The following is a 24,236-nucleotide window of genomic DNA, read 5'->3' as shown; positions in this document are numbered from 1 at the left end:
TGTCATCTGAGCATCACGCTCCAGACCTGTTGCATTCAAGCATTTTGACAACCTTTAATCACATTGCCACCTGCTACTTTCTTCTACTGGACTCTTGCCTCAGTATTTAAGTAGAGACTTGCTTGATATCCTTTTGTATTTTGTATATGCAGTGCACAGCCTCGAGATTTATTTATTCCGCACTACCAAAACTGTGCATAGAATGTAAACCAATTAATTTTCTCCTAAGCATCTCTGACAGAGTGTCCCTATAGTATCCAAGTTTCTTGTGACCATGAAATTTACCCTCACGGTGCTCCTCTAAGGTGAGGTTGCAATATTATCTGTATTCTGCAGCTGGGCAAATGAGAGTCAAAAGAAAGGCAGGCACAAACTTTCCGTTAATTTTAGTAATACAACCTGAGGCACACAGAAAACCTATTTCTCAGTTTCCAGCCCTTCACTCTTTTTCAAAGTCTCCTTGTAATGGCCTCCCAGGAACCCATCCTACTTCACAGTGGACATGCACAGAATGAGGAGCCCGTTGTTACTGGCCATTTGTAAAAAGTTTGCTGTAAATCTCCATCATTCAGAAATTCTATCGGGGAAATAGAGAGGAGAAGCCAGTCCTCCAGAACAATATTCAGCTGCCTTAAGTGTAATAATACCTTGTTTTCTCCACTGCAATCCCCCGCCGCATTTACTATACATCTTCCAGCTTGGCAGCAAATGAGGCAGCGTGCAAACATACTTCAGAGCTTGCCCACCCGTATAATTAATAATCTGCATGAGCCCAGAACTCCAGATTCTAGAGAAGAGCAATCATAGACCTTTCCTCCATGCCTCTAACCTGTCTCACTCACCTCTTATCTGCACCTTATGTCCTCCTCCTTTTTGTTATTACTATTCTGATTTCCCAGACTTCCGTATGTCCCCTGTGCTCCTAATTGCCAGCTCCCGTCCCCTCACTCTGCTCTCCAAGTTCCTGCGCACACTCCCTTTCTGCTTCTACTCCTTTGGCTCTTGCAACCTTTTTTCCCTGTTTCTCCATACACCACCTTTTCCTGACCCATCTCCATTTGACCATGACTGCTGCTTCCCTTTTCTCCTTGCTACTGGAGATCAGCCAGTGAGCAGTGCAGCCCCTTTTCCCTCAGTCCAGTGGGCATCCATGCAACCGGGATTAAGCAGAGAGGGGCATAACTCCTCCGTAAGCATGTACACACAGAAACTTTTGAAAGCAAAGCTCTTGAATCTGAGGTGTCTCCAAAGTGCATGAACAACCTCATCAGCAGGGCAGACTCAGGGGTACTTTTCTGAAGACAGCAAAAGGCATCTCCCTGGTATTACGCTGACACTTTATTAAATGTCAAGCCTCTAAAACTTTGTTCCAATTAAGTTCATTCCACCAGCAGCACTAAAACACCTGAGGAAACAACTGCTGGATTTATTTATTTTAAAGAAGGTAATTTGAAGCAGCATATTTCCCACAAATCCTGTCTACAGAAACAACTGACATTTTCGTTAAAGTTTTAACTAAAAGAGAAAGAATCAGTCAAACACTGAGTCTTACCATGAAAAATTTCAACCAAAACAATTAGAGTTTAGAGAAGCTATAAAGAAAACAACTCCTTATAGCAGGCAGTGACAGGTACACTTTACTCTGGGTAGTGCTATGGCTTTCCTTGTAATTAATAAATCTACCAAACGTAATTGTTCCAGGTAAGCAAACATTTCCACTCACACTGATGTAAACAAAAATAATTCCTCTTGTCAATAAGAAGTTAGTCCACATGTTGTCACCACACTGCCAAGAAGTGTCTAAGCATCATTTTTCTCCCAGCTTTGCCAGCTCCAAATTTCATGCCCTGCCATTTCTGTTTGTGGAAAACTGAATCTGAATTCACCATCCTTCACATTGCAAAAAGCATAAAAACAAGAAGTGATCCAGAATCCCTCAGGGTGATGGGAGAAAACCAGGTGAGTGTCTCCTGGCAGTGCTACCCAGATTTCCCTTTCTTACCATGACAATTCCTTCTCCTGCCAGCAGTTTACAGTTTGCTGGAAAGTTTCCAGTTTGTAGCCACACGGCTACACAACCTCCTATCCGTGCTGCATTTACCCTGGAGCTGAACTCGGCAGGCACCCTGCAGCACCCTTCCACACAAATCCAAGACAAAGACAAACTGAAACAAGGACCAACTGGTCACTATTTCTAGTTTTTCTACACTAAGTTTTAAAATCCATCCTAAGGGATCTTGTTACAGTAGAACTAGAAACATAAAGCAAAAGTGATATAAACAATTATACATTATGTACTTGGGGGGGAAAAAAACAACCCCAAAATACTAGAATATTTCAAAGCCAGCAACAGAGTTCAGATAGGTGCTTCTTATCTAAACTTTGGTAGTAATTATGGATCTACTGCTGGTTTTGAAAATCTAAAGCAAAAGGACCAAAAAGCTGAGAACCACTTCTAAAAAAGGCAAGAACAAGAAATGCTCTTACACAAATCTGAACACAGCAAACAGGATTGTAGTGGTAGAAATCTGTTACATGGGGGCATTATCAGCAGCAAAACCAGTGTTCAGTCATCCTGCACCTACAATGATGTCTCTGGTTCAAGATTATATGAAAACTATCACCTACAACTTTGAAAGTAAGCAGCAATTGTAGAGGTTTCTGCTTTGCCACATTGCATCAGAGCTACCTTAAGGGTGAGTCCTTCTCATAACCAGTTGCCATGAAGGTTCCCGTAGCTGGAACTTCAGGCTTCCAGAAGAACGTATGTACTTTTGGAGACTTGGATCTAGGTTCATTAAGAGTGCAGGGTGCCACAGAGAAAAAAAAACAAAGGCAAGAACATATAATAATGGAGAAAGAAGAAGAAACAGAAAAGAGGAGCAAAAGAGAAAAGCAAAAGGACTTCTGAAATTTCAGCGCGTCAGCACAATTCATTGAGCTTAAAGGAGCCACTAGGAGTTGCCTGTGGTGATGGTGACAGTGCGTCAAGCAGAGAAATGCAGAGGGCTCTTACTGCAGCATATGTGTCTGGCTGGCGTCCTTTTGTTTGTCAGGTACCTCGTACTGTGGGGAAATCTTGCCGAGGCCACTGTCACTCAGCATCCTCTTTCGAACCGCAGGGTTCCACCGATCTGATATTCTAGGGAGGGAAGAAGGAAGAGAAAGGCATTCACCCCTCAGAAATTACCTCACGTGCTCCACTTTGAAGCTGTCTTATGCTTACTGGTTCCCAGCATTTTTCAGCCCGTAGTAAGCTAAAACAGCTTAATTCACTACGAGTATGAGACTGTTCCTAAAGATGAATAGGAGCATTTCTGCTCTGCCCAGAGGATGAGAAAAAAACAGAGACACCTCACCATCATTCTTTCGCACCAAAGGCTGCAGGGCCTTACACAGTGGTATCAGAGCCCTGACCATACAGAGAAGGGGTTTGTAACTCAATCAATACAGATTTATGGCAGGGCAGATACAGTCAGGGGATGTGAGGAAGCTGAAAGATGCTGAAGTCCTCCTGTGTGCTCCAGGGTGATTACTGGAGTAGATGTTATTCCACTATCCTTTTGTCATTACCATGCCTGCAGCTGATCTTGTCCCCAGCTCACCACCTAAGATCTGCCCTCCCACATCTCCCAGTACTTCAGAAAAGGAGACGCCCAAATCTATTACAGCTACTGAAAGCCAGATCCCAGCACCACTCACCCAGAGGCCTGCTCCACTACCAGATCAGGCATTCCTGGTGGGGTCCCCACCTGCTGTGACATTACCAGCTCTGGGTCCAGAATAAAAATCTCGTCCTGCGAAATTTCCGTCACAAAGTGCAAATGTTCCTGTTGGAGTGATACGAGGAACAAATTATGAACCTGAAGCATCACTGGTCTCTCAGAGCATTCAGCTGGCTATAGGAAAGCTGGATGCACATTAGCGTCTCTGAAGAGCATTCATGGGACTCTGTCTGTGTATTTATTTAAGTGCACACACACACAAACACACATTAAAATCAATGCCACTGGAGTCACCAATACTTCATTGATTTCGGGCGAACAAGATTCCCAACCAGCAAGCTTCACACTTACAGCAACACTTAAAAGGCTGCTACTTAGTGACTCTACGTTATGCAGCTGAAAACTGGAGATTTGCCCAGAAAGCCGAGGTTTCCATTTCAAACCGAGGACCAACATCTAAGGTCCCCCTTCCAGTGATGGCTCACAGATATTCTTATTGTTTGGGGGTACTCTCCCAGACCTCCATTGCTTGTACATTCTGGTTTCACATCTCTGTTACCAAAGCTCTCTTTCTCAGTCCCTCTTTTTTGTTATTGACACTGAAGGCTCACTGTGCTTCAAAAAACTCTGCGTGTGAGTAGGCCTGTCTATGCAGGCAAATGGGCAGGAAACTTCCCACCATTTGTGTGCTGGGAATATTGATCTTTTCCTCACAGAAACACAGGGCAAAAGAGTAGGAGGGAAAGATGACCATTTGTACAGAGTCAAGTATTAAAGAAATGCAGAATAAGCGAGAGTCACACTGCCCAGTTTAACCTGTAGCAGCATCTTCTTCACCCTTACTTTCCAAATGTTAAAGTATAACTTAATTAAAGCATTTATATGACTGTGTGCAAAAAAGTCTCATGGTGGCTACATGCCGACACTGAACTTGGGACCTCTGAACTAAAGCCACAGCTCCTTCTGCTTGAACTAACCCACCAGCTGCTTTTGCTAGGAAATAGTCATATGTTCATACGATTCAGAAACAGCTTACATAGTTCTCAGAGGGACCAGATACAAACGACCGCATGTGAAATCAACAGTTTGCACTTAATGCTGAGCCACTAATTGGCCTGTCCTGGCTACAAATCAGAAACATGAAAAGCTTTGTAAAATTTTCAAAGAGTCTTTTAGAAAATACATTCAGATTGTCAAATTGATACCACAGGTTTGAATCGAACGGAGCTACACGCTCTTTTGAGGTTCCTTGGGAATATTTGATACAGCTCTGTTTACAATTCTCAGGTTGTAGCATCACTTTAATTTCCATAGCTATTCCATGTCACACACACAGGATCAAGACTTCTGGTGACTAAAAGCATCAGTGAAAAGACAAATAATCTGGTGCCACACAGATGGACTTAGTAAGACTTGATAAGGATGACAAATGTAGAAAATTGTGGTCTGTACATCAAATTGGTAGCAAACAGAAGGGTAGATGGTCAGCAGATATAAAACTTCAGTGAAACAATATGAATAACATCAACTAAAAAATGGCATAGAATTTTTTCATGAGACATCAGCGGCATTTTAGAATACACAGGAGGAATGCCAGATAACTCATTTTAAGCTGCATTTTATATAGCTTTTAAAAAAAATCTATAGAAACAGTAACTAAATAAATATTTACCTGAGATCTGTCAATGCGGTAAAAACGATCAGCAGAAGTTGCTGCAAGACAGAGAAACAAGAGAGCCATGATGAAGAAAAATGGTCTGAGCAGAACTGCATGGACAAGATGGGCTGAGCTAACATCACCACCACGTAAGACAACCTCTATGCCAGTAAAGTCAGAGTGGTTTCACAAGAACATAATCCGATTCATTCATTTTGTCCATATGTCTATCGGGTGAGGCTTAATAAAACAATATTCATTGAAATTATTAACTTGAAATAAATATTAAAAATTTATAAAATGGATTCCAGGCTTATAAGAAGAATTGGTTGCATTAAAATATGTGACAGAAAAAGCTGCATTGTCCCGCTGAGAGTATAGCAAGCATAAAATGAAATTGATGGGTCTAACAGGATTAATTCAAATTTTGAATCTAAAGAACAATAACATGCTTGGGCTCTTTGTAAATTGAATGCATGGCTGCAGATATTCACCCTGAATTACTAATACAGTGAAGGAAAATTTATGCTACTCATGAAAAACACATGAAAATAGGGGAGATTCACTAAATAAAGCACCTAATATTAATCTTGTCACTGCCAAATTATTTATTTTACTAAACTCAGAAGCATCTTGTAATGTACAATTTGCTTCATCAGATGTGATTTTTTTTGTTTCTGCTTTGCATTTAGTTTGGCCAGTGAAATCAGATTTGTTCATTCAGGAGTTTTGACACAAGAACACAGTGATGTAGCATTGTAGGTTTTGGCACTGCAAGGGAATATCAAATCCCTAAAGACAAAAACTGAATCCATCTACCCACCCAGCTTTCTCCGAAAAACCAAACAGATTTTCAATATGGTTTTTATCATTTCTCTCATGAAAGACAAGGAAGAGTGATCAGAAATTGCCAAGGAAAAATTGGTGGTTTTTTTAGAACAATAAAAATTTCAGTCTCCCCATGCTGAAGCTTTTGCAGAAGCAGATGCCATCCATTTTAGCTGCTAATTCCAGTGCTCCTGAGCCTGATGTAAAGCCCAGCTAAGCCATCAGCTTTGACTAAGTCTGGGTCAAATACAAGTGCAGCTCTCCAAGGAGTTAGATAAGTGCAGGCTTATGGGGAAAAGGAGGAGCATTTCCATCACCTAAACACTATAGTACCTAAACACTACAGCACTTAAAGAGCAATAAGAGTGAAGAACGCAGCCTTACCAGCAGCAGCGTGCTGCCAACCAGCTGCACTCGGAGTCCAGGCAATGCCATGCAGTAAATGCTGCACATCACAGCGAAGACACTAATAAACCAAACCTCTAACCACCCTTAGAAGAACATGTCTCCGTGGGGTGGCAAAGCTACAGCAGATATTTTAATTGCTAGATGAAGGGCCTGTTTCATTTTTCAGAGGGGAAAGGGGGATATAGCTCCTTTTTACCTGCTCAGTGTCACAAGAAGGAACAGTTGTCCCTCCATCGTAATACCCTCAGATGCACTATCCTTCACATGCACACCAGAAGCAAGCAGCATGCTAGGAGCAAGAGAATGGAAATGCACTTACCATCTAGGAAGCACCATCTAGGAGAGAGTCTCTGAACAGAAAGTACTCTGGGGAAAGAGCTTTCCTGGTCCTGGATACGGCAGGGAAATGACATAAAAAAAATTAACTGCTTTTTTTTCTCTAAGGACTATTTTATAATCTCCGCTTTTTTAAAATTTTGCTCTACTGAGATTGCACAATGTGCAAAATCTACATAACCCAAACCCACTGCATTTCCTTCTCACTGATATCAGAGTTTGACTGTAATATAGAAAAGAATAAACTGATACGATTAGCTTCAGCCATATTCTCAGATACCCCCTTCCCTTCAGCTCAGCAATATCAAAAACCTTTGCATCAAAACCAGCTTTCTCAGCTTTGTACAGCCTCCTCTTATTTGTGGGGACACAGGAACAGAGAGAGGTGAAAGAGGTCAAAGATAGACATCAGTGTCAAACAACAGCCATGAACTCTAATTACTGTGTTTGTTTTTTGTGTGCCTGTCACCTTCCTTTATTCTACCTCAGTATTTTTACACTCGTTCCCTCTTCTACTGAGCTGTCACTCAAAACAGCTGCCCACTTTGCCTGTCTTTGGTGTGTCTCAAATGCACATCAAGGTAAAAAGTATTATCCTCTGTACTCAGAATACAGAGAGTGGAGATCTGGGGACCACTGCCTGCATCTTACATCAGCATGTTCCCGTTCTGGCTGAAAAGGCCTGCTCCTTGGGAGCCAACAGATGTTACTTCAGGAACCAAACCAAATGACTGGTGAGGAATGAAGACCTTCCTGCCCTGTACTCACCAAGGAGTCAATCGGGCTGCCTCTTGCTTTTTCAGCTCTCACTGAGCTGGAGAGGCAAAAGGGATCTCAGAAAGCAAAGGGTGGTCACGGGTCTACTTCGTGCTGCCAGTGGATGGCCAGCCAATTTCATGGGTCTCGGGCACACAGTGAAAATTTCTAGGGAGCGAGATTCCATACTTATTTAGGTCTTACGCAGTAAAATCAGCTCATCTGGAAATAATGTAGATGCAGTCACATACTAGCTCAAGATTAAACTTCACCCCTCCTTCAGACAACAGACTACAGAGTGGTATACCAAATCAAAGGGCAAGAAAAGAAAAAGTAGAAGGAATGGGGAGGAAAGGTGTCTTTGAGAACAGTGTTTGCTCTGCACAGAAAGCACGGAATGTGAATAATGTACACGTAGACATACTAGTAACATGGGCATAGATAGGTGAAAGCAGACCAAGATACAATGATATCTCATTGGGACTTCTCAGAATATCACACAGGAGCCCAGCAGGATGCAGGACAAATGGTTTTCCTACTGGGAATTGCACAGTGAGTAGCTGTCTGAAGGTTCAAAACCAGAAAACGAAGGCTGGCTGAAAGTGTGAGTTCCAAAAAGAGATTTCAAACAATCATGGGTTTTCAGCCAGAAGGAACAACAGGGCTATGAAGGCTTAACCCCCAGCATAACACAGGGATCCAACACTCCATTCTAAGCTACAGCAGACCTTTTAGAAAGGCACGGAGCCCTAAGTGAGAGACTCCAAGTGACACAAACCCCATCGTTCCATCAGACAGCTGGCACCATGTGCATGGTTTGAAGGAAGAAAGCAAGGCTGCTTTGTATACAAGAAGGAAAGTGCAGAAAAAAACAACATAGAGTTAAAATGAAAGTTTATGGTGTATCGAACACATCTGGAGCATTCATACAGATTCTCAAAGGTTCACAGTTCCCTGTATATTTTCCTCTGCTTTTACTGCCTAGTGTTTTTATCATTAAGAAAACCGGGAAGTAATAGGTATTTCTCAGCAATTTATCTTACTGTTTTGCAAATCTGACATATTTCTAAACTGCTTCTTATCTGAGTAGCCATGCATGAGAAAAAGTTAAGAAAATAATAAAGATTATATCACCAGAAAAAAAAAAGGGGGATTTTCATCAGTTCAATTCTCCAGACTGCTCAGACATGCGTCAGTAAGACCATGGGGAAGATGCAGTTTGCTTTCTTCAACCTCAGCAAAATCTCAGAACGCTGAAGGAAGTTGTCATTTCAGTCTGACTGGGTAAGACAATTTCCAAATTGATTACAGAGCAAGTAATGCCCTCACATGTTAAGAGTCAGACATTGCTCTTTGATTTACATAAAGGTATCTGACACTTTTTCAGTCACCTGAGAAAAAAAATGAGGTCATGCTGATGTTGTGCAGGTACACACAAGTTCATAGAACAGTTCTTGGCTTCTCCACCTTCCTGGTCAGCAGAGTGCCTGCATGCACTACGTGTTGTTTTCAAGCAGCTGTGATGATGAGTAGCATTTTGATGGACACTCATTTCTCAGTCAGGTGAATGGATATCAGTGCCTGGCATGATGCTGCTACAAAATGTTATTAATTTCACTTGGTATCATGACAGCTTTTGCAAGATTCATCTTATTAGCTCCTCCCTCTGGGATTGATTGGAACCATCTATTATTGGCTTTTCTTTCCGGTTATTCAGGTCAGAAAAGCAAAGACAGCTCCAGACAACTCATCTGTTCTTTCCTCAGTGCCCTAGAGTTTGGCTGTAGTCTTGGCAACAGATCTTGTCTGAAAGACAGAAACTGCAGAAACCTACAGACTTTGTTTGACTAAAAAAAAAATTAAATATATATACACATATATATCTTTTGATGCATGATGCCTGCATCTACAGCCACCCTGACAAAAATAAAACAGCCTCAATTCTCTCCCATATTCAGACTCACAGATTTTACTTGATCCCACAAACCTTGCTGTTATGTACAGGTTCTTGCCTCCAACCTCTGAGCATTACAGGAGAGATGAAGATAAAAACAGTGTAACATTTCATAAAGTGAACTATTTCTGTACATGGGGACCAAATGACATACCTCAGTAGTTTAAGCATCAGACTTAAAATACACCTATGTCTTTCTCTAACATGGGCTTACGGAGTTGTGGGATGCTTGGGTTTGCTTGTATCACAAATGAGGTGTATGTGGAAGAGTCAAGGGCTTTCTGAAGTCCACTAGGTTTGCTAATGTCTATGTGTCTACATGCACAAAGCTTTATGTATCTTAATATTTAGCCCACTATTTGCCGAAAGGTGAGGACTGGGATACAAAGAATGAAAGGAAGAAAACATCCAGATAACAGTGCATACTAAAAAGGTAGATGATACAAAGACGAGACATGAGTAAAAATTCATAGGCCTATCAGAGTACATAATGCTGGGAAAACGATGATAGGGATAATGCTAGTAAATGTAAATTCAAGTCACAAATTGCATATTGTTATATGCTCTGTACCAGACTTCATTACAGTTCAACTGCAGAACTAGCTTGGGAAGTGTCAGGCCCATGAGAATGACATTTTATAAGCATTAAACTCATTAGAGAAACAAAACAATAAAAAACAATTCCAGCTTAATTTTTCTTATTTGCACCTGGGCTTGCTGATTTGTTTCTGCTGACTCTCCACGTTTTGAGCTGCAGAGGAGTCACGCAAGAGAATTGCATTTATGAGACCTAAAAGTACTCATGACACCTTATTAGTGAAGTAAGAAGACAGTTCCATCAACTCAAGTACCTTATTCATGCCCTTTATCCCCTGCTTTTTCCTCTTTATGTAATATGTAGAGGGATACCAACAAACATGGAACAAACCTCAAATTAACCTAACAAGACAGTTTGTAGAAATGACCCACTGAGAATAAACCAGTGTTTGAAGAAACCTTGATAAATAAGTAGTGAAAAGAAAACACAGAGGGGAGTGCATTCAAAATGTAGCATCATAAAATATTGTTAACATGTTAGGGATTTCACACTGTTATGCACTAGAGGAGATGGCTAGGCAATTAGTTTATATACCGCTATAACTGCAGATGTTAGAGCCAAATATGGGGCTGTTTCTGACATTTCATACTCTCTTTTGGCCCTCCCCATACACGCAGATTTAGTTCTTCATTTTACCTCGGGCAGTTTCCTGACAAGGAGCAGTCAGCATCCACTTAGGTTAGTTTATGAGTGGAATAGAATAATAATATGCCAGTTTTTTAAATCCAATTCACTAGACACTAGTGCTGCTCTAAAATTCAGTTCCAAGGCAATGATTGATACAAATGTCAAAAATATGAGGTTAAAATTGGACAGGGAAATGCAGAAACAAACTATGAATTAGCATGAAGGCATCAACTCCAGGAAAACATGCCAAATCACATTTTCTCATAGTGTCTTTTTGCATTGAGTGCATTTACAGGCATTCTTGCCAAACTGGAATTCTGTATCACCCAGGTAATCATTAAGCCTCAAGAAGTTACCTACCAGTTCATCACAATGGGTCAGCTGGATCTCTGTACGCTTTCTCAGTGAACTCATTCCTCCTGACGCCAACAAGACTAGCATTGTTAAATCTGGGCAAAGGCTATCAACACTTTGCAAACTTTTCTTGTGACCCCAGGTGCTGTGTCAATTGACCATTGTTTGTGTCGGGTCTTTAGACTAATGTTAGACCAGCTCAGGAGTCAGTAGAGTTAGTCTGAGTGAGTTTACTCCCAATTTAAGCACTGTGCAGTGCAATATTTTACTGAGAAAAATACGCATTCGTGCACAATACTTCCAATGGTAAAGGCAAGTTTTGTATTGAATAATTTGTACAATAAAGTTGTAAAATGCACAGAGAGACCAATTTTTAAAACTAGTCACCTAAAACTAGAACCTGTTTGTCACATGCAAAAGACACATTTGTGTCCCAAATGGATTAAAAAATTACTCTGAAGTTTATGTTAAACTAGAGCTAGATGACTGTGGTGTACAGAATTATTAAATGAGGGTAGGCCTGCTAGCACACTTTTTTTCTCTGTGATAGACTTTAGTACTACAGCTATGCAATATAACATGTTATTGTTCAGTTTCTCAGACAGAGAAACAATTTTACTTTTGTCATTTGTCCTACAGGACACATTCTCTTATTCACTTCAATATGCAAGGCACTGCTATTGCAATACCACTTGCATCATCACGCTGTGCTAATATTAAGGATGATTCCATCAGGTTTGCAAGGAAAAGGATTGTCCCAGGGACACATTGTTAAGCCTCTTTTTGTTCTGATATTAAAAGGAAAACTTATCTTACCTGGTAATGAACTCTCTGTGTAGTAGAAGTTACCGACTGTAGGTCCTAGTAGGAGGATGAAAGACATGCCGATGATGAAAGAAATTAAAGCAACAAGAGTTGTTCACAGTTCTGCTATCTGAAGTCGCTGGGCAAACACAAATAATTTTGCAGGTTTTTCTCACTGGTTTTAAGTATATTAAAACACACTACAGAATAGTTATGGAAAGCTCACTTAAAGTTTATATTTGCATGCATTTGGTCAAAAAAATTGTTTTTAAAATATAGAGGTTAAGTTAATGGATCTTTACCATATCACAGACCTATTTGTTCCATGAAAAATATCTAAATTTAGAATATCTGCAATAAAATTAAATAAATGATGCTAAAATCCACAAATCCCTTTTGCAAATATTTCTGAATAATTAATACACTAAAGAAAACCATTGGCAGTTCTCTCTGTTTTAAGACAACCTCATGTCAGGGAGGTTCTATCAGAATGACCCTGATATTTAGCAGGGTTCAGAAATCTTATTTATTTTAATAGAGATTTTGCCAAGCAGTTTTACCTCATTATATAGCCTTCCAAAAAGCCTGGCCTACAGACCATAGCTTCCCAGTCAGCATGCAAGTTGGCAGAGTGCAGAAAGCCAGCAAACCGGTCTGAGCCAAATCAAGCACACCAGAAAAAAATGTAGTACAAAGCCTGCAAAAGGTTGGAGAAACACAGTTCCTCCACAAACACTATGGGTAATTCTACCAGAACTTCCCGTTGTGCTTCCTCCAGGGGTGTACAACTGCTTGCCACCCAATACTGCTCATATTAAGTTGCCTAGGTTCAGTCTGAGATCACATTTGTAAATCTGTTGAGAATATCATCACAATTATTTCATTGTAATTTTCCATCACCAGATACCTCAAATACGTGTCACCTTACAATAAGGTTTTATGTCTGTTAATAATAGCCACACCTCAGGTCTGAATGTTCAGAAGTGCATTTGATGAAGGGAATCCTGGCTGAAATGCAAAAAAGTGAAAGCCTACAGTGAGATACTAAGGCAAATATTCAGGCTGCAAGTGCAGAGCTTCAAAGCCACACTGAAGCCAGTGGCTCCCAAAGAGTTCAGTGGCAGGGGTGAGGTTCACAGCTCCTATGTAAATAGGACCACCTATTTAAAAACCTACGTAATTTGTAAATGTTGAAAAATATGAGTAAAAGATTAAAAACAGTCAGAGACAGCATATTAATGAAAATCCATTAGTTTTATCACTAAATGCATATAGATTTAAAATTACTCGGTTAATGGGACATTTGGAGTCTCCATTTCCCAGACCGTATTGTAGAATGAACTCTTGTGAGGCAAGATGTTCAAGACAATAAGAGCAACACTATTATTAGTGGCATGAGCATAAACTTCAGTGTATTTGGAAATATCTAGTTGATATTTGTAGTGTTTATTGGTGTCTTAGATTACTCTGTGGCAATATTAGAGAATGACATTTGCATAATTAGACCCACTTGAATATCATTATGTTTATCCTTACATAATACACTTTGTAATCACTAATTTGTGTAATTTCAGCAAAGTACGTAGAGAGTCCTGGTATTCCATTCCAATTCAAGGAGAAGTAAACACACCTATCCATGTCAATCCTGTTATAATTTAAAAGGAGTTAGCATGACTTTTCATTTCCTGCTTAGAAAATATTTTTCAGTGCTACTCTTGCTTTTATTGTCATAACGTAACCCTAAACTTTGAATTTCAGTGGTAGGCAAACTCCAATCCTCTTAATATATGGTTGTCGCAACTATTAGACCTCTTAGAGGTCTGAACTCAGAACTGAAAGAAGCATAATATAGGTTAATACATGATACCTGAATTCACAAAAACCTCACCTCTTGTAGACGGTCAATGTACATACGACAGGTCTCCAAGTCACAATCTCCTCGTACAACTATAATTCCTAGGGGAATGGCTGGAAAATGAAAAACAAATAAAAAAACTCTTTAACTCAAGTGTCTTGAACTTTAAAAGATTTGCAATATGCTTCGGGTTATTTTTTTAATGATGTCCTCACAAAAGCTTTCTGCTATCTCAATCTTAACAGTCATTTAAAAGCAAGAACATATTACTCATCCTTAGTTTCACCCATTTATAATTATCAGAGGTTGTGGTTTTCAACTGTCTGTCATGCCAAAGAAGCTAAAATAGATTCAGCTAAATTGTGCACTTCATTGTCTAATGTCAACATCAACTATTAACTGCAAAGAAAGGAACATACCCCAGAACAAGAGTTTAGGGAGGTGCTCTTATGCATTGAAATAAGAAAGTGATATTTCATTTTCAGAACTCTTAAGAGTCTACAAAAACGATTAAATGTAATGAAAGTCACGGCTTGAAGCCTCAGCCTGATTTCAGAGAAAACTGTGCAGCACCACGTTATTTTGATGTAAGGCTGCTTTCAAATCAAAATAGGCATTATTTCATCTACACACAAAATTGATGCAATATCTCCATATTTTCTCAGAGAAAAAAGAGAACTTCTAAAAATACAGCAAATAATTTTCCTCAGATGAAAGCAGCACTTTTAGTAACAAGGGATTTAGGTTTCCACAGCCATTCTGTTCTTGCAGCTAAAAAAAAAAAAATCCAAACCAAAAAAAAATCCCACACAGAAATAATAAAAGAGGATAAAAGTATATATGAGCCCACAAGGAAGGTACCGAGAGAGCTACCTACTAGTATCTCATTAAATAAAAAGAAACAAGTGAAAACTCTTGAGTACTTGATTTTCTAAAACAGAATCACTGAAAGAAGTTTTTTTTTTTCTCCCTAGAGGGTCTTTAATCAAACAATGGCCCCAAAAAGTAGAGGAGCAGAAGGAGAGAGATTTAAATCCTCATCTGAAGTATTCCAGAAGGAGAACAGAATATCAACTCATAAACAATTTTAGTAACTGGATAACAAGAAGCAATACAGAGTTACTGACAGTTTTGAGATAAATAGAAAAAACAACTGTGCTGCAGCCCCTCTTGTCATTCAAATGAAGTTGATTTAGAGGGAGAGATGTTTATCTACCACAAAGCTCTTCATTCTTATAGCAGAACAAGACAGTGCTAAAAGATAACAGGGAAGGTGGCTTATATTTTTGTGGCCCACCAAGGACAGAAGCACAAAGAGAAGCTCAGTGGTGCCAGGGAGGAGAGTAGGAGACCACCCATGGCAGTCAAGGTCATCACAGGCCTCAGAGTCCAGCACAGGACTCTGCGGACACATCAGCAATGCTGCCAGCATCATGTCTGGAAAGCAATTTGACCAGCAGAACAGCTCTGAACCCAGGAGAACCAGGAGCAGGGAAAAAAAAAGCTGGAGGGAGAAATAAGAACATAAAGAAGGGATAGGCAGGAAGACTAGGGAAGAAGAGAAGAGCTCTTGCTTCTCCTGAAGCAACACTGACATCCCATAGTGATGCCAATCCACCTGCACATTTTCAGAAAGGCCAGAAGGGAACAGTGCTCATTGTGACCCCCCAGATTTTTTTCATTACAGAATAGAGACTGAGAGACAAACAAGTGGAAGGAAGGTCAATCACGAGGTTTGCTTCACGCTCTCCGATGCTCTGCGTTACAGACTGATTCTCTTTGCTTAGTGTTTATTATTGCTTAACCTGCTCTGACAGGAGACCCTTAAGCTCTTTGCAGAGAGTACTTAATACCCATCTAGTTTCAATTCAGCAGATCCCTCTGCAGCCCTTACTGAAAGAAGCATTTGTTAAATTCATTTATAGCACTAAAAAGTGAATTGCAGCAGACATGACTACACCTCCGATAGCTACAGAGCACTAGGGAGCTACACCACTGGCTCATAAACTGTCGCCACAGATTTTGTCTCTTTTCTATTGAATTCCTTCCTTCATGGAAGAGTAGATGCACTTAATGGGGACCCGAGCTTTAACCTGCCGAAACAAGGCAACTAACACAGAATTGAAATCCTTAACTATCACCATTCCTGACAGCCCAAAAGAGAAGGACCTTATGAAAATCTGGAACTCTAAAGAAATCCAGCAAAATGTCTGAAAACAAAACACTAATATGCAATAGCTAGCTTAATGGTTACATTTATGGGCCTCATCTAAGGAGTGAAGAAGAAAGTAAATATTCACAGATTTAATTAAATCACGTCCCATTTATTCTTGGTGGTCATAGAACAATTCTAGAATTCCGGGCTGGGTGACTTTGTCCTTAAAAAGAAATGTGCAGCTTTTGCTACCTGGAAATTCTGAATTAGCATGACCTATGGCTTTTGGGGTCAAAAGCTAGCTAAGGGATAAGGTGTGCGAGGCAGGTCTCAAATTGTGCCATTCCATATGGTTCATGCCCATCTAAAAAACTGAAAAACACTACAGTATATGCTAAAATTTTGCTTGCCAAAGGGTTTTTTGTTTGCGATTTTTTGCAAGACCCATTTGGCTTCCAGCAAGGAAAAGGTTCCCAGCCCTCATTTTTTCTTAAACCACCGTGCAGCCAAGATTTTCAAAGTGCTTCACAATAGCTGCTGTTTGGAAACAAAATAAAATCCTTAATGATTGATAATGAGATTGAAACTATGGGATTGTTGCTTACTCTAAAAATAGGGCAATGCTGTGCAATAAGGGCAAAATGAGTTAAGTTATGATAAATCAGTTAAAGGCATAAAGTTAACATGCATGGTATTCAATATTATTGTGGGCATTTTAATCCAGGAATAAAGGAGCTTCTACCTTTCCTGAATAGCCCTGTGTGGATGAGGATGTGGACAGTACAGAACATTGCTGTGGGACACAGTGATTGCTAGATATGCCAGGTGAGGGATGGGAGGACAAAGTCTCACATTAAGAGCACAGGCACTGCGGAGCAACTTTCCCCGTACACCTACACACTGTCCACTCATGTGAATATATGGCTCTATCCACACATGGGAATATGCAAAAAATAAGGGATCGTCTCAGATCATGAGCCAAGCCACAGTATTCATACGCCAGACATTTTTCTCCCAAGGCGCCTGCTCTTCTGGCCACTTGCATCCAGTTCCCAGTTTCTTTGTGCTCCCTGAATGATGAAAAGGACTTTGTCCAGGGAGCTGTGGATACAGCCTCTAACGCTGCAGTGACGAGCAGCACTGCAAGAACCCCAGGTGATGAGTCAGGCAGACAGTTGTTTCATATTCTGAACCAGTACTGTGGAAAGCTTTTTGTTGCTAGCAACACTAACCAAATTCAAATATCAGCAGGAGGAGGGTTGAGTAGACGCAGCAGTATGACTAGCATGATGCTCCAATTAACTGCAAGATTAGCAGTGATTTCCTAAGTCCTCATGAAATTAGCTATGGAATTTATAAACAAAGAATAAATCTTCCATCTATTAACTGCCCATTATGCTGAATACCTAAAGCTAGTGAACTCTTTAACAGTACGGAGGACCCAAATGGAAGAAGCTTGAATATACTGCATATGGTACCATGAAGAAAAAAAATAAAATTCAATTGACTTCCCCACTTACTGTTATGAAAGGATTCAATTTGTGATCTAAACACCATGATTAACCCACTCAAATCCCAAACAAAACAGCCTCCAGATAGATCATTAAGGCAGATGCAAATGCCAGGAAAACTCATTCTGAGTCTAACATACCTCAGGGGACGGGGGAGATTATACATTGGGCTGTAAATGTTTAATGTAGCAAATAAAGGTACCTCACTACTGAAGATGTTATAAGAATGTCATTTTCCTGAGGGGTTTCCACTGATATTAGAAAAGTGAAGGACCAACTTAAATTCTTGGGAGAGAATTCTAAAATATTCAGATATTTATCTTAAGAGGTTTGGCTCTCCCAGTATGGTTTTAATACAACTAAGTTTGTACAAAAGGATTTTCTTACCACACGAATCTAAGCCATATGTCTCTTCAGATCCCTTTTGTTTGTTATACTGACAAAACCTAAGCCTCCTTCAGTTCGTCGGTTGCTAGTTTCCTTAGTACTAGTGGTCTACTCTTAAAATCCTCACATGTCAGGAGGTAAAAAACAGTGGAGGTTATCAGACTAAACCACACCACATTTGAGAAGGTGGTCATCCCCTCCAGGCTCTCAGTGAATTCTCCAATAGCCTGCCACAAAAAGGAAGAAGCTGGCTAAGTCAAATGAAGAGAGAACTTCACAGTCCCAAACACCACACAGAAGGGAACAGGTTATAGAAAGAAAAATATGAAGAGTTGGGAATTGGCAGGAAATGGGTTTTGGGACTAAGAGGTGAAAGAAGAGGTCTGGCAGAACAATGAATAAGAGTTTAGGATTAAGAAAAAGAACAGGAACCTGAGCTGTGACATCTGCAGAAACAGACTAAGACACGCAGGAAGGATGTGTGTGGGATGAGATAGCCAAGGGGGACAACCAGGACTGAAAAGGTATAGAGGAAATTGAATCCAAAAAGTGATAAGAAAAGGAAACAGGAGAAGCAGAACATTCACAGAGAAATCTCACAAAAACTTTATACTATAGCATGAGTTTCTGGAAAGTCTGAAATAGAACTTCGTACTATTGTGCTTCCCCACTCCTCTAGGGTAAATATATATTCATGTCTGTTTGGAATACTGCCCATCTCTTCTAGTTTAAAGGAGACTGCAAACTTACAGGTGACAATGCCCCATATGGTGTCAAGAGAGGGTAGATTTAGATTAGACATAAGAAATAAATTCTTTACAATGAGGGTGGTGAGACACTGGAACAGGTTGCCCAGAGAAGGTGTTGATACCCCATCCCTGGAAGTGTTTAAGGCCAGGTTGGGCGGGGCTTTGAGCAACCTGATCTAGTGGAATATATCCCTGCTTCTTGCAGGAGTTTGGAGCTAGGTGATCTTTAAAGGTCCTTTCCCAGTCAAATCATTCTATGATTCTATAACTCAATGATATAAGATGAGATTTCAATGGTTTGGATTTATTCCTTTCCACAAACCCAGACAATGGCACAACCTGTTAAATGAATTTTACTATGACTACAAAATCAAGAGCTCAAAGTTAGAAAAAGCCAAGACTAAAGGTGTCTACTTCAGCACCTGTGTGCATATTCATTGTGCTACTGCCTTTAATTATCCGACTACGTCCTGTTTTTTCTTCTGTTGGACTCTTGTGTCTTTTTAATCTTTGAATGTGCACGCACCTGTATGGGTGTCAGTCAAAGTGAGAAATGTAATTCATTGTGCTGCCTGAACAAAGCCTGCAAGGTCTCATCCATCAAAAGGCAAAAAGAGATATTCCTTTTGACATAAGCAGTGCCTTTGGCAACTTTCTCTTTGGTTTTGTCATTTCTGTTTCAGTTACAAACATTTATCAGTGGTTTGCATCTGTACACATCAGCATGAGAATCTGGGAGCACAGTGGCAGCAGAGTTTCCAATATTTAACTCACTACTGACTTCTAACCCTCTTGGTTTCATCTTGCTGGGTGACTTCAGGCAACTCATCAAACCCTCTCAATTTCCGATCTTATTCAACCACTGTGACAGAGAAATCTATGAATTAACTAATGTCTACACAACACATATTGAGAAAATAAAGTTGTTAGAACAAGGCAGTAACTTTTATGCACAGTAAAATTTAGCAGACAGTCTGTAGGTAATGCTGCCTTTTACAAAGCTTCTACAGGTAAGCCACCATGTCCCTAAGAGTCCTCCTGAGAAATAAATGGACATTGGTGCTTCTTTTACAGGACGGAAGGGAAGGTTTGTAGCTACACAACCCATCTCACCTAAATCCTTCCAGATCAAAGTTGCTTGCCGAAATGAGCACATTTCCTTCAGTGGCTAATTGCCCCTGTCCTGATTCCATCTGCTATTTCAGGTTTCCCTCATCATACCATCTAGTAGGAAATCCTCTGCTTCCCTCTGCCCTTTACATTATGGATATTCAGGATGTAAATACCAAGTCCTCAGTACTGACCTTTTCTTATTTAGCTATTTGCTCAAAATCACATGAAATAGAGCCCAAATTAATTTCACCTGCCATATCCCTGAGCTTTAAAGAGTCATAGTTCAAGGATTCTCAAACTGTGGTAAATGCGTTGCTGGTATGAGGAAGGTACAGTATCTCTGTACATGTACACATCCCAAATGACTCACAAGCTTGTCACTCCATGTACCTGATAAGAGCTCCTAGGATGACCCCAAACCCTTAGATGACCCACAGAAATTAAAGGCAAGGACACATGCATTATAGAGACCTGGCTAGATATAATCAGAGAGAGACAAGAATTCGAGGTTAACATCACATCATGTTACACAACTTCCTACTCTCTTCACACACAAACAAAACAAAGAGGCTGCAGAGAAAAGGATTGTTAGATTAGAGATAGTTAAATTGTTATATAAACAGAACTAAATTTTCTTCAAAATCGGCTTTTTAATCTAATAGGCCATTTTACTTCAGAGGAGATAAGGAACAGCTGCCTCTGTGTCATAGACAGCGTGGGAGACCCAGAGCTGTTACAGAGCTGAGAGTTATTTCTGATACTGCCACCACTGCAGTCGGGTATGATTCCTCCTTAATCTTAGTGGTATTGAGCAAACTGAGATTGTTCTCCATAGTTATGGCATACAAAACAACAAGTTAAAAGCACTAAGAACTGGCATATTCAATTAAAACCCAAAACTGTGTAGTTACTGCTGATCATGAGCTATTTCACCGTTCCATCTTCATGGCGCAAACCTACAATAGTGTTGACAGGAAGGACTAAGAAAGATTGAAGACCACTTAGTCACTGACTGTTTTATGTTTGGTTTGTTCGTTGTTGATTTTTTTTTAATATATAATTAGTTTCTTTTTTTAAAATTATAATTACCTCTATTGTCAGGAATTTTTTAGTAACATTAGAAAGGGGAAAATAGGATGTCATAAACAGATTGATTTTGCTACTTTAAAAATAACTCATTTGTTCCCCCACAATACTGCTTTGGATCACATTTTCCTGCAATAACAGAAAATCAGAGAGACTGCACAGAAGATATGCAGGCAAGAGAGAGAATTAAGTTCTGTCCATCTAGAAACATCAATCCAACTCACTTTTTGAATATGCTAGTCTTGGTTATGGTCATGTAATGTACAACTATGATATTGGGCAGAAGGTGGTGAAGTTAGTGACTAGGATGATAAGTGCTTGGAGCATGCATACGGAGGTGTTGGAGAATACAGCTACATTTGCAGCAAAGAACATTACAACAGAACTAAAATGCCAACATATAATACCATAAAATGCCAACCCTTTCTTAAAAGAGTGCACGGAAGCATTCACTCCTCCTCACTGAAGGATCAATAAGCATCCTCTGTACCATCATCAGTCATCCCACAGACAATACTGAGATGCTGACAGAAGAGAGAATGAAGGCGAAGAGAACGAGCATGGGGAGGGAAGAAAGGGGCAATTCAGAAACAGCATCTTGGTTAAATGCCAGCTGCAGTGACAAGAAAAGTACAAAGCCACAGAAGGAGAATGGGCTAAGAACATTCGTGCCCTTCAGAGGACAAAATGACATTCTTTAATTGCTCAGGAGGTTTTCAAAATGAGGTGTCTACCTCCAGCAGAGTGAAGATTAATCTTCATGGAATAGTTTGTATGATGAGTTGTTATATGTCGAGAAGTGCAATTTTAGATGAAGTAGTTGACAGAATCAAATTAGTATTTCAAGCAAACAAGGTGAGTGAAATGTATTTACTGTGAGTTAAAATGATCCACATTATTACACTGATGTCAGCTTTCAAAACTCTATTATGGAGACATGTAACAGGCAAAAACCATAACAGCTTCTTTGCTATTTTTCCTTCAGGGATAACAGCGTTACTCATTATTAACTGGCTTCCTTTTCCTGTTCAGATTGCTGTGAGATTCTGGTTTAGTTTTCAGATACTTTAGGGAGGTATAAGCCCTTTTAATCCTTGTGGGTAGAGAATGGTTAGTAAGCATAGTATTCTGGAATTCAGTTGTAGTTATTCCATCAAAGCCTGGACAGATACATAAATTGAGTCTCTTGCAAGCATCTAGCGAGGCAACACCTGAGAACTACAGTTGTGCTGAAGGAAGTTAACCCCACTGACAGTAACAGGCCTTCTAGAAACACTATTGTAGAAACAAGGCCCAATACAAGTGCTTTTGTATTTTGCTAGTGCACGAGTACTATCTGCATTTAAATTTTTAATCCAGATTGGCAAAATTTCATTTATTCACCTGCCACAGAAATTTATTTCCATTTCGTCCCTTCCATGATCGCTTTGGTACAGAAAGGAGAGTCACTTCTCCCTCAGCACTTCCCTCCTCCTCCTCCTTTAAGCCAGGTAACTTTTAGTGGCACTGCTCCACGAAATGATTTGCTGATGACGAAGTCAGCACGCTTATTTCATACAATCATTTAGCCTATGATAGTGCCAGGCAGGCAACAATCCATAGACCTGCCACCAGAAAATAATTTAAAATGTATCCAATTAGCTATGTCAGAAATACAATTAAAATGGCTATCTGCTCTTCTTAAACTGAAGATTTATGTGATTTTTCCAGCTTCCTTCGCCATAAAAACTTAAGTTATGTAGTTCTCAAGTGTAACCATGCAGCTTGCTGACTGGCTATGCCTCAGTTTCCAGAAGAGATGCAAGCATCTTGCAGTAAACCACAGGAAAACTGAGACGCTAGGTCTGTGCTCAGCAAACCACAGGGAATTTCTATTTTTTTACTTCATGGAATTCAAGGACCTTGCTAGAATGTTTAAAATGGTTTGGTTTCTAACTGTTTAGAGATTGCTTCTCTTCCCGCACAGAATTTCCTTCAGTCGTAATTAGCATCACCCAGAAGTCATCAAATCAATATCAGCCTCCTGAAAACTAAAGGTTGGACAATTCTGATAGGAAACACTTAAGCTACATGTCCAGAGAAGTAGGTTACTGACCATTGGTGTGTGCTGTAATTTATATATTCTTATACAGGGGATTCCTAGTAACTGTAAAGGGTGAGGTATCTTTTTCTGATTTATTTTAGGTTATGGGGATATTATTCACTTTCTCATACTTTAATGTAAAAACAGTAATGCACAAGCATTACTGAGACCACTAAAGGAGGACAGATAGGAAAAATAACTTCATGAAAAACATCTCCAATCCAGTTATGCTATATTATTATGCTGGTAATGAAGCAACTTGAAAGAGAGACAAAACGGTGTTACTGCAAATGGCCTCCCAATGCCTGAAAGAAATAATTTTAATTCTTGATGGACAAAGATCTGCTTTTTGAATGAAAACCTCTTAACTACTCATCCAGCAAGTGATCAAATGCATGTGTAATCTAAAACCAAATGTCAGAGTTTCTAGGTCATTCTCTGTCATTTTTATAATGTTATAATTAAGGTTTTTTGCAGATTAGAACTGCAGTAACAACAGTGTGTAAAGTTGTATTTTTTTTGTGTCAGAACATGCAAATAGTTCTTAAGGACTACATAATATACACTGAATATACATACAAAAATTTACATCCACAGTGAGGAGGGATGAGGATAGTTCTCCTCAGATGGGAAACCACAGAATGAACCATCAAGTGAACCAGATTGTTTCTGAGAGGGTTGGATAGATGCAGATTCAATATGGCCTGAAGTCTACTCAAGGTCAAACTCTCGTTTTAAACTTAAAGCAAATTCCTCTCCAGTGAGCCATAATCCTCATCATGTTAAAATTCTTCTCAGTCCAGTGATGAAGACTTTGATTGCTTTAATTATGACCAAAATCCTCTAACAGAAATGTCAGAAAAAGCTGTCAGGACCTATGGTAGAATTTAAGCCATTTCAGTTGTTTTGTTGGAAGGAGAGCTGGTGATCTGGGAGAATAAGGAGGAGTGGGACTAGAGGATTGAAAGAGAAACAGTTTACCTATCTTCCAAGAGTAAGCTAAGCAAACCAATTAAAATGATTGTCATCCTGTAATTACCAGAGAGCTTTGTATTACAGAGGGAGCTGAAGCTTTGTTGCACAACAAACAGTCATGCTTGCAATTTAATATGAATAATGAGCCAGATACATGAACAAGACTATTAAATTGTTACCACAAGCAGCCATGTCCCTCATTGATTAATGACTCTGTGTGTCACCAAGGAAAGTAACTCCATTTTTAAGTATGGATCATCACCATCAATGTTGCC

At 39.8% G+C, this 24,236-nt stretch overlaps 1 protein-coding gene across 2 annotated transcripts in view; it reads right to left on the bottom strand.

Moving 5' to 3' along the window:
• Positions 1 to 24,236, bottom strand: part of DGKI (diacylglycerol kinase iota) — a 224,958-nt gene that overhangs the window by 47,568 nt on the left and 153,154 nt on the right. For both annotated transcript variants that reach the window (XM_086740487.1, XM_086741315.1), the window contains 6 exons: positions 13,936 to 14,015; positions 12,060 to 12,104; positions 6,938 to 7,007; positions 5,398 to 5,438; positions 3,703 to 3,830; positions 3,017 to 3,142 (listed from right to left, as the gene is read on the bottom strand). In XM_086740487.1, coding sequence (XP_086596613.1) covers positions 3,017 to 3,142; positions 3,703 to 3,830; positions 5,398 to 5,438; positions 6,938 to 7,007; positions 12,060 to 12,104; positions 13,936 to 14,015 — 490 coding nt within the window. The remainder of the gene's footprint in view (positions 1 to 3,016; positions 3,143 to 3,702; positions 3,831 to 5,397; positions 5,439 to 6,937; positions 7,008 to 12,059; positions 12,105 to 13,935; positions 14,016 to 24,236) is intronic.

The sequence above is a fragment of the Chlamydotis macqueenii genome, chromosome 1, assembly GCF_036417535.1.
Source record: "Chlamydotis macqueenii isolate bChlMac1 chromosome 1, bChlMac1.mat, whole genome shotgun sequence".
NCBI classification, from domain to species: Eukaryota; Metazoa; Chordata; class Aves; order Otidiformes; family Otididae; genus Chlamydotis; species Chlamydotis macqueenii.
The sequence above is the reverse complement of the archived record's forward strand: the minus strand, read 5'-3'. Positions and strand labels throughout refer to the sequence as shown.